Source organism: Giraffa tippelskirchi, chromosome 10, assembly GCF_054371585.1.
Source record: "Giraffa tippelskirchi isolate mGirTip1 chromosome 10, T2T-mGirTip1v1.2.pri, whole genome shotgun sequence".
NCBI classification, from domain to species: Eukaryota; Metazoa; Chordata; class Mammalia; order Artiodactyla; family Giraffidae; genus Giraffa; species Giraffa tippelskirchi.
Window position 1 is genome coordinate 8,550,918 of NC_137284.1, and position 10,785 is coordinate 8,561,702.

General features: G+C 51.6%; 1 protein-coding gene across 1 annotated transcript; it reads right to left on the minus strand.

Annotated features, from left to right (window-relative positions):
- Positions 1-998: 998 nt before the first annotated feature.
- On the minus strand, positions 999-2,750 carry COX8A (cytochrome c oxidase subunit 8A). Its single transcript, XM_081532754.1, has 2 exons — positions 2,561-2,750; positions 999-1,337 (listed from the first exon to the last, which is right to left on the minus strand). Exons 1-2 carry the CDS (start codon positions 2,672-2,674, stop codon positions 1,242-1,244), a joined length of 210 nt encoding a protein of 69 aa, XP_081388880.1. The 5' UTR covers positions 2,675-2,750; the 3' UTR covers positions 999-1,241.
- Between the last annotated feature and the right edge of the window lie 8,035 nt (positions 2,751-10,785).

Sequence of the window (10,785 nt, forward strand, 5' to 3'; positions counted from 1 at the left end):
CCAGGGCCTAAAACACCCAGTGCCCCTCAGCTTTCACCTGGCATCTCTACCCACCATCCAGCAGTTCCACAGGGGACACTAAGCTTCTGTGTGCTCAGAAATCATTCATGTCACCCCAGCGAAGAGAACTAAAGGGGTGGATCCAGCGGGTCACAGCCTTCCTTTCAGAGACTGGCAAGCAGAGTTCCAGCTCAGTGGGACATGCTTCACGTGCCCATCCCAGCTCAGGAGATGCCCTCAGGAAGAATCACTAAGGAAGGACCCTGGGAATGGATGGAGGAGCAGCAAATTCTCCAAGTCAAGGAGGGGAGGGTATATGGAGGCAGACAGGGAGAACAAGGAAGCATTTACAGATATCGTGCTAACAGGAAAGGGACCCCAGGTTGACATAACAATGCAAGATACTGTAACCTGGCCCCCCAGCACCTAGGAAGAGCAACGAGCACCTGGGAAATGGCTGGAGCCCAGAGACCGAGGACAAGGAAGGCTAGCCCCACCAAGAAGGGGCTTCCAGCTGCAGAGCTGGCCCCGCTGGGAGACAGACACTGAGACACAGTCTCGGGCTTGGCACAGACTTGGCACAGAGCTAGAGGGGGAGCAAGAAAGGCTGCCCAACCACAACAGGATGTGTTTTCCATGGAAGCCAGAAAACCTTTAGAGAGAGGAAAGCATGCAACGGAAGCACCACTCTCAGGCATCAAGGAGCAAGGCTGAGCACACATGACCTACCCCAGGGCAGTGAGTTAGCAGAGCCAAGCGGCCGGCCAGGCCCTCTTCTCCACACCCCACCTGACACCATCCTCAACTCAAGGACGGAGGCCGGAGCCCAGGCTGAAGGCATGGTGAGTTTCTGAAGCAGGGTTTATTAATAATTTTACTATTTTTTGGCCACACTGTGCAGCTTGCGGATCTTAGTTCCCCAATGAGGGATCAAACCCCCACCCTCATCCCCACCCGCTATGAAAGCGCAGCATCCTAACCACTGGACCACCAGCGGATTCCCTCTGAAGCACGCTTTAAATAGCCTTTATTGTTACAAGGGAGGCCCTACTGAGCAGGGCCTTATAAAGATACATGTGGTCCCAGGATGTCACCGTGGAGAAATCAAGACGTCATGATTGCAGAAGAGGTCACTGTAACAGAAGGACATGATCCAGGGGAGGCTGGCCAGGAATGCAGCAGACACGATCAGGAAAGGCCAGGGTGGTCAGGTCACGGGGTGAGGGAGAGGACAGCTCCCATCACTCCCGCTTCTTGTAGTTCTCCAGGTGTGACAGGACCCAGCCGGAAGGCAGGAGAAAACACAGGAAGCAGGAGGTGAGCCCAATGGCGATATCCTACACAGAGCACAAGAGAAAAGGAACCCCCAGGGTAAGGTTTCCCTCAGGCTCCTCAGAGCCTGAGCAATCTTCCCAGAGAGCAGAGAACCCTCTCCAGGAATCAAGATTCAGGCTCCAGGGGAGGGCCACTCTAGGTCTCAAGGTAAAGGATCAGATATGGCAGCAGGGGTCAGCCCAGGTTACAAAGTGAAGGGAGAGGGACAAGGATCTAATCTTGCTTTGAAGCTGGCCTGTTTGGCACCCAGGAACGTTGCATAGACCAATAACTCCAAAATACACCTCTCCTTCCTTGTCTTAAAAACCTCTCCCTACCCAACTTTTGGGGCTAGAGCTAACACTTTTTACAGCCACTTGCCCCAAAGCAGTTAAGGCCACAGCACGACTTGGGAGTTAGACTTCAGTTCAAATTCCTTCTGTGCCACTGGAGGTGTGACTTTTGACAAGCAAATTGTTGTTGTTCAGGAGCCAAGTGGTGTCCGACTCTTCGCGACCCCATGGACAGCAGCCCGTCAGGCTTCCCTCACCATCTCCTGGACTTCGCCCAAGTTCATGTCCACTGAATCGGTGTACACTGCTCCTAAATTTCAGCTCTCTCAGCCAGGAAATGGAGATAACGGCCCTCTCTAGGGGTGACCGGGAGGGCTGAAGGAGACCAGTGCAGCAGTCTTAGCACACTGCCTGGCACACAGCAGGCACTCGGCTGCAGTTACAGTCACAATTATTTCCTCCGCCGCAGCGCTCTCTGGGCTCTTCTCCTAAATGGAAGCCCACTAACCTGGATTCTGAAGACTCGCATTCAAGGCCGAGATCTGCCACTGAGGCAAACGGAAAAGAGCCAAACAGGTGCAAGTCAAGGGTTAAACTCTCCCACGTTTCTGGGAATTACTATAGCCTGCTGGGGTCCTCTTCCCCACCCCAAATAATTACTAACAATGACAGTGCTGACAGCCCGCAGGCATCTCCCAATGAGCTGACGTCTAAACAGGCTCAGAGCGGGGGGCTAAGGAAGCTTGCATAGCAAGGAAGCGACAGGGCAGCACTAACGTGGTCTGACCTGAGACTCTGGGGCAGACTGTCGCCCTCCAGACGCCCAAATCAACCCAGCTGCTTCCCCTTTACGCTGTGAGCCGCGAGGTGCAGCGCACTAGACTCGGCAGGCCCCCAACCTGCCTCAGTCCCGCCTGCAGCATCTCCCATACCCTTCTCGGCCCGCTCCTCACCATGGTCCCGAGCTGCTCCCGCGGCGGCTTGGAATGTATCTGGGCACGCGGCACTCGGAGCCGCCGGGCAGGGCCTGTCAGGCCTCTCAACAGCAGTGGAGTAAGCACAGACATGACGGCACGGAGTAGAGAGCAGATAACGCGCGCAGCCGAAATCCAAGGTCGCGAAGTCAAAATGGCGGCCTCGGCCGGAAGTTCCGGAGTGGTAGGGGCCTGGGAAAAGAGCGACCCGGAAGTCCCTGGAAAGTGACGTAAGGAATCACCGCCCACCGCCCTTGTCAGTTTTTGGCGCCTTCCTCGAAACAGCCAATCGACGCCATCCTACCGCCGGTGGGCGGGGCACAGAGGGGCGTTGCTTTCGGATATGCCCCGCCTCCAAAGCAGCCTATCTTCGTGAGTGACATCTGTAGCTACCCAATCACATAAGCCAGAAACCCAGGCGGCATTCTTGACTCCCCCTCCATTCACGTTCAACTCTTTGTTTAGAAATCCCCTGTCCCCGCCAGGGCTCTAATTTCTGGTCTGACCGCCTGGCACTAACCGGAACAGAGCCTGTATCTGGTTCACTACTGTGTCCAAAGAGCCACTAACCTCCTAACTGAACTCTTACAGTTACCCTCTCCAATTCCAGTCTCCATGCAGTGGCAGCCAACCTTCCTCCCTTCTCTTTAAATATAAATCTAACCAAGCCATTTGTTACTTAGTCGCTAAGTTGTGTTCGACTTTTTTGCGAACCCGTGGACTCCTCTGTCCATGGAATTTTCCAGGCAAGAATACTGGAGTAAGTTGCCATTTTCTTCTCCAGGGGATCTTCCCAACCCAGGGATCGAACCTGCATCTCCTGCATTGCATTGCGTTGCATTGCAGGCTGATTCTTTACCACTGAGCCACCCACCAGGGAAGTCCTTAACCAAGTCATACGTGTGTGTGCTCAGTTGCTTAGTTGTTTTAGACTCTTTGTGATCCTATGGACTGTAGCCTGCAAGGCTCCTCTGTCCATGAGATTCTCCAAGCAAGGTTACTAGAGTGGGTTGCCATTTCCTTCTGCAGAGGATCTTCCCAACTCAGGGATCAAACCCACATCTCTGTGTCTCCTACATTGCCAGGCAGATTCTTTACCACTGAGCCACCTGGGAAGCCCTCCTAACCAAGTCATACACCTACTTTAAAATCTTTTTGACTCCTCATTGTATACTAAATAAAGACTCAATTTCTGGATGTCACTTTCCACCCTCATCTCCAAGTATTCCCCACCCTTCTCCTTGCTCTCTGGTCCTCCCACCCCAAAGCCTTTTGCTTCTTTGTATTTTAGGTTCTACAGAACACTTTTTCAACACTTAACCTACCTAGCCTTCCTTTTTCACCACTCCAACTTCTACTTCTGAAACAGGAGGGAAGATGGCAGAGCATGACCTTTGAAAGAATGACATAGCCAGAGGACATGACACAATCATTAGAACCAAATGGGTGCAATATGGTGGACAAGTCGACTTCCACTAGACTTTGTGTATACGCTCATTATAACACATCAGCAAGCTAAATGGCACGACCACAGGTGCCATGACTGTTTCAAGGCTGACTATAAAGGTCAAAAAGTAGGTGTTAGTCCAGTTTCCCCACCCCTTCCCCAGGAGACACAGGTTTGATCCCTAGGTCAGGAAGATCCCCTGGAGGAGAAAATGGCAATCCACTCCAGTATTCTTGCCGGGAAAATTCCATGGACAAAAGGAGCCTGGCAGGCTACAGTCCATGGGGTGGCAAAGAGTCAGACACGACTGAACACACACACACATACACATATATACATCCCGCAAATAGCTGGAATACTCCTCCTACTCATTAGCCTATGAAATTATCCACTCCTATAATATGACAACCGCATACTCTGGGGTCACTCTCTCCTTCTGAGATGGCCCACATTTGTTTATGGAGTGTTTTTCTCTCTAAATAAATCCGCTTCTTACCTATCACTTTGTCTCTCACTTAACTCTTTCTGTGATGAGACATCAAGAACCTGAGCTTCATTAAGCCCCAAAACCTGGTGTGTGATCTTAGTTACAAGACCATGGACTCAAGTCCCAGTCTACATTTTGGCTAAGTTGGAGTCCCAACATGTGGGTTCAAGTCTCGATCTGTTGGGAATCCCAGTTCACATGGTTTCACTTCCAGACCTCCACTTACGGACACAGCTTACTTTATTCAACAAATGTTTGCCAGCCCCTACTGTGTTTCAGGAACTGTTCTAGACATACGATGAACAAAGTGAACAAGGACTCCCTTATCACAGAACCGACATTCCAGAGTCAGACAAGAGACAAACACTTGATGAGAAGTTATTGGGAGTGCCATGATGTGATAGGAAGTGACAGGTGACACTGCCTCAGGAAGCCTTCCCTGGCCACCCCAGGCTGATGCCACTTCTGTGCCCAGCAGCCCCTGTGACAGTACTGCCCACAGGAGTGGTCTTCGTCTATAGGCTGGGGGCCATCTGAGGGCAGAGGCTGTATCTGGTTCACTACTGTCTCCAAAGGGCCTGGCACACACTTAGAGAATATTTATGAATTGCAGTAGACTGACCAGAGGAGAACAGGAAAGGGGGAAAGGGGCCAGTCACAGAGTTGGGCCTTATCTGTATAATCTCATTCCACCTTCACAACAATGTCACCAGGGAAGTGCTATTATTATTTCAAATGTTTTACAAGTGAGAAAATAAGCCTGAAGAACTGGGTGACCTGCTCAAGTTCATAGAGCTCCAAGGCTGCCCAGCCAGGATTCCAGGGCGGGTCTCTCCATTCCAAAACCCATGTTTTAACCCACGAAAGCTGCTGCAAAAAGGGAGAATTTCCAGAAGTTCCCGTTTTGATATTGTGGTCAATGGCTTCAAACACTGCAACAGAGGATGGGGACGAAGTGAGGTGGCAAGAGGCCAGGAAGACATGGGCTTTGGAGGAGAAGCCTCAGCCTCATACGAGCAGGGAGGGGTGCGCACAGAAAGGTGGGATGGACCCAGAGTGCCCCAGAGGGTAGGCTGTGCCTGAGCCTTTTCTGGAGACGTGGGCTCCCGGGCCCTGAGCTCTCCAGGGCCCTTCTCCGCCCCTCCTCCTCTCCCCCACCCTACTCATGGGTATTGTTAATGTCCAGCAGTCTCAGTCCAGCCTTCCCCCAGCTAACAGGCCCCATGCCCTTGTATTGGCCTGGGACCTGGCTAACAGCCCAGGACACATTCTAAGCACCTCCCCCACCACATCCCAAGGGACACAGCCCAAGAACACAGAGCTGAGAGGCCCAGGCCCCAGCTGCCTGACCCTGGGAGAATGAAGGGACAGGGACCTCCCTGCGGCCCTACGAGGCTTTGTCAGCCCTTTGTCTGGTGAACAAAGTAATAACGTCCAGATTAGAGCACAGCCAGGCAAGAGGCCTGGAGAGGCTTTGGGAAGGGATGGACTTTCCTGTGGTCCCCTAGGTTACTCCCTTGAGGAATCTCACGTTCCTCTCCTCCACTGGCAGCTAGAGGGAAAGAGTGAATGTTTGTCAAGCAGGCACCTCTGTGGTCTGTTCCAGGGCTTTCCTCGTGGACCCTGTGATGTGACTTCTTTTAGAACCTCCGTCAGAGAAAAGGAAAGAGTCTGGGAAAGGTAAGTAAGGCACCTGAGTCACCATCCGCAGTGATTTTAGAGCCCAAGAAAATAAAGTCTGTCATTATTTCCATTGTTTCCCCATCTATTTGCTATGAAGTGATGGGACCAGATGCCGTGATCTTAGTTTTCTGAATGTTGAGTTTTAAGCCAGCTTTTTTACTCTCCTCTTTCACTTTCATCAAGAGGCTCTTTAGTTCCTCTTCACTTTCTGCCATAAGGGTGGTGTCACCTGCATATCTGAGGTTATTGATATTTCTCCCGGCAATCTTGATTCCAGAGTGTGCTTCATCCAGCCCAGCATTTCGCATGATGTTCTCTGCATGTAAATTAAATAAGTAGAGTGACAATATACAGCCCCGAGGTACTCCTTTCCCAATTTGGAACCAATCTGTTGTTCCATGTCCAGTTCTGTTACTTCTTGACCTGCATACAGATTTCTCAGGAGACAAGTAAGGTGGTCTGGTATTCTCATCTCTTTAAGAATTTTCCACAGTTTGTTGTAATCCACATAGTCAAAGGCTTTAGTGTAGTCAATGAAGCAGATGTTTTTCTGGAATTCTCTTGCTTTTTCTATGATCCAACAGATGTTGGTGATTTGATCTCTGGTTCCTTTGCCTTTTCTAAATCCAGCTTGAACATCTGGAAGTTCACGATTCTTGTACTGTTGAAGCCTGGCTTGGAGAATTTTGAAAATCACTTTGCTAGCATTTGAAATGAGTGCAATTGTACAGTAGTTTGAACATTCTTTGGCATTGCTTTTCTTTGGGATTGGAATGAAAACTGACCTTTCCCAGTCCTGTGGCCACTGCTGAGTTTTCCAAATTTGCTGGTATATTGAGTGCAGCATTTTCACAGCATCATCTTTTAGGATTTGAAATAGCTCAGCTGTTACACTTCAGCAACACACTCCAGTATTCTTGCCTGAAGAATCCCCAAGGACAGAGATGCTTGGTGGGTTACAGTTCATGGGGAATGCAGACTCAGACCCAGCTGAGCGACTAAGCACAGTATAGCACAAGCTGATATTGATATTAGGTTACAATACCTGTTACACTTCAGTTTTAAAAAGTTTTAAAACAAATGAGAAGCAAAGAAAACATGAAGTGTGATAGGGTCTTGTTTTTCTAAAACAAAGAAAATAATCCCTAGGGTTAGGAATATGCATAGGTAAAAGTCTGTTCGGACACACAATTGTGAACAGTGGTTCACAGTAGTTCACGCAAGGGGTGAACAGTGGTTCAACACTCTAGATAATGGTGGGAAATGGTCCTTTTCTGGTGCAATCTTTTTCCAAGACTGCATGTTAGGCACTTTTTTTTTCGGCCATGCCATGCAGCATGTGGTATCTTAGTTCCCAGGTCAGGGATTGAACCTGCAACCCCTGCAGTGGAAGCTCTTGGAAGTCCCATGGGTGTTTCTTTTGCCATTAGAATAAGCAAGCATGGAGAAGCGGCTCCCTGGCCCAGTGAGGGAAGTTTGCCTGTGAGTGACAGACTCTCTGGGAGGCAAGCATCTCCTCTGACACCCTGGTAACTACCGTGCTGCCTGCATGGATGGGGAGCTCATTCTCCACCCCAGGACTGCCCACTCCACTCGGATTGCTAGGAATCTCTCCTGCATTGCGACGAGACCGAGAGATCCCAGCCTCAGCCCTGGCTCTGATCCAAGGGCCCAAGCTGTCCCTCCACCCCACCCCCTCCCCTGAATGGAGCAGTAACAATAGATCCCAAGCCTTGGGGGTGTGTGGAAGAGCTGGTCCCTTCTCCTAAGACATGTCACAATCCGGGCCCCCAGTCCTGATGGTCAGGTATGGACTGGGAAGATCCCAGGTGCCCCATCCCAGGGCTGACTCCAGACACTACTGGCCATACTCGGGTTACAGACACAATGGGTGACCTCACCCCAGGCCTGGCCCCTGTCCATTAAACGCTCTGGCCCAACAACTGCTCTCTCTAGTAGAGCTGCGAGTCCTGGGGAGGAGGACAGGCCTCAGCCCTGTGGGGCAGCAGGCATAAATCCCTCAGCCACCTGCCCTCCAAATACACACAGCTCCAGCCACCCCACTGACCTGAACTCCCCTCCTGGCACATTAAGTGAGGGCTGGGCTCTGAGCACCGGGGGTATAGGGTGAAGGGACCCACCCCAGGGCTCTAACTGAGGTCAGCTGTGGCCTCTCTACAGGCCTGTGGGGACTGTCTCCCTAGGGTGGGGGTAGCAGCAGGAGGCCCTTGTAGAGCTCAGGAAGGGCCCACTGTCCAAAAGAGGAGGGTCCGAGGAGAGGAAGGGGATTTAATCTTTACAATAATTCAACAAGGAATGCGTGCCTACTTCTTTGCTGAGGAAGCAGGCACAGAGAGGTGAAATAACTTTCAGGGTCACAGAGCCCATGGGCAGGATTCTCAGAGGTCTTCTAGCTGCCCTGTCTCTCCATTCCCACCAGACAGTACGCGCCCTGAGTCAGAGGAGCGGTCACACCCGCTTTAGCTGCCGGTGGACACCCAGAACTCAGCAGGTACTCAGTTCATACCTGCTGAATGAATCCTCCAAGATTCAAATCCAGGTCTGAACCTCAAAGTCCATGCTCCCTCCACTACATCAATTCAATGTATAGGACACCTGTTGTTACAAAGGGTGATGTAAGTGTTGTTTTCACAGGCAGTTGTCAAACTCCTCCCCTCACTATTCCTATCAAAGTGGTATTTCTGTGACTGCCAGTCATAATAGTAGTTCTATGACTGCCAGAAGTCACACAGAGAAATTAAAAATGGGGGTTTTCATGCAAAAAAGGGTAGAAAGGATTCAGCCATAAAAACAAATGAATTAATACCATTCGCAGCAACATGGATGCAACTAGAGATCATCATAATAGTGAAGTAAGTTAGAACGAGAAAGACAAATATCATATGATACCACTTCTACGTGGCATCTAAAATATGACACAAGTGAACCTATCCACAAAACAGAAGCAGACTCGTAGACACAGAGAACAGACTTGTGGCTGCCAAGAGGGAGGGGATGGACTTGGAGTTCAGGGTTGGTAGATGCAAATTACTGCATTTAGAATGGATAAACAGCAAGGTCCTAATAAACAACACAGGGAACTATATTCAATATCCTGTGATAAACCACAATGGAAAAGAGTATGAAAACGAACGTACGTATGTGTATAACTGAGTCACTCTGCTGTACAGCAGAGGTTGGCACAATACTGTAAATCAACTGTACTTCAATTTTTTTTAAAAAATTTCTAATTAAAAAAAAAAGGTGGGGGGGGAGGGGTAGGAGGAGCCAGCTCTGGTCTGGTTTGTCCTCAACAAGGAGCAAGGAGCCCCCAGGGCGGGGGTGGGAAAGGGACGGAGCAGGGTCCCGAAGGGGCATCTGCTCTTCCTGGGACACAGCTGTCACCAGGCGCCAGACGTCCAGGGGCAGGCCAAGACGCAGCTGTCAGGGGCGGAGCAACACGGGGGCGGGGCAGGGGCGCTGCCCTCCCCGGGGAGACGCAGCTGTCCTGGCCCAGGCCCTTTGCAGCCGGCTGCACAGGTACAGCTGCCAAGACAAAAGGAGGCTGTGGGCTGGGGTGGGGGGTGCTGCCCACAGTCAGCGGCCAAGAGTGATGAGCCAGCTGGTGTGTGGCAATGGCTCTGGCTCGGCGGAGGTCCCCCACACCTGTGCAGGCACGGCAGTCAGGTCACCAAGTCTGCCTGCCACCGCCCCTGCCCTGTGGTACAAACGGGTAAACTGAGACCCACAGAGGGTAGGGCTGCTGGGCTAGAGGACCCCCCCCAAACACACCCAAGGTCTCCTTCCCCAGCTCCCTAGGACATCATGATAGACTTGGCCAGAAGGACTCGTATGTGGGCAAGAAGCCTGGAGCAAACGCAGCATCCTTTCGTTCAAGTACCCCACGGAGTGTGGTACCCCCACCTCGGACAACAGGGAGATCTGTGTGTGCCACAGCCTCCACGACAAGCCGTGTGTGGCCTGGGTGGAGCACCGGGCACTGCTCACCAGTGTGTGTATGTGTGTGTGCACACACAGTGTGTATATTACATTCTAAGCACATACACATGGGCTGTGCTGCTGTGGGTGCTCAGTTGTGTCCGACTCTTTGCGACCCCACAGACTATAGCCCACCTGGCTCCCCTGTCCATGGGATTTTCCAGGCAAGAATACTGTGGTGGCAAGAATACTGGAGGCCCCACTCAACTTGAAGGTCAACAGCAAGCTGAGGACCGCCCAGGTCATATACAAGACACTGAACCTTCTGTCATGTGGGGGGCATCCGAGCCCGTGCTGAGACTATGCCTCTGGCCACATCCATCGGGACCCCCAGGCTCACCCCTGCTGTGCGGCGACCCTGTATCCAGACCTCTCTGCCTGGACTTACTACTCTAAACCCTGGGCCTTCTCTCCATCTCCGGACTGCTGACTTCTGACCTCCAGTCCTGGGCAAGTCCCTGTGTCTTTTCATTGTTCTCCACACCCCATCTCACAGCCAGACCCCCAGCAGGTCCTGAAGCCCTGCACGAGAGCCCCCATCCCTGATACCCACCCCCCTTCCTGCCATGTTCCCCACCCCTCCTGCTC

Coding starts and splice junctions, on each gene's coding strand:
- COX8A (XM_081532754.1), bottom strand. CDS start 2,674: ATGTCTGTGCTTACTCCACTGCTGTTGAGAGGCCTGACAGGCCCTGCC. Junction 1,338..2,560: donor GGGAGCAGCTCGGGACCATG/GTGAGGAGCGGG, acceptor TGCTCTGTGTAG/GATATCGCCATTGGGCTCAC.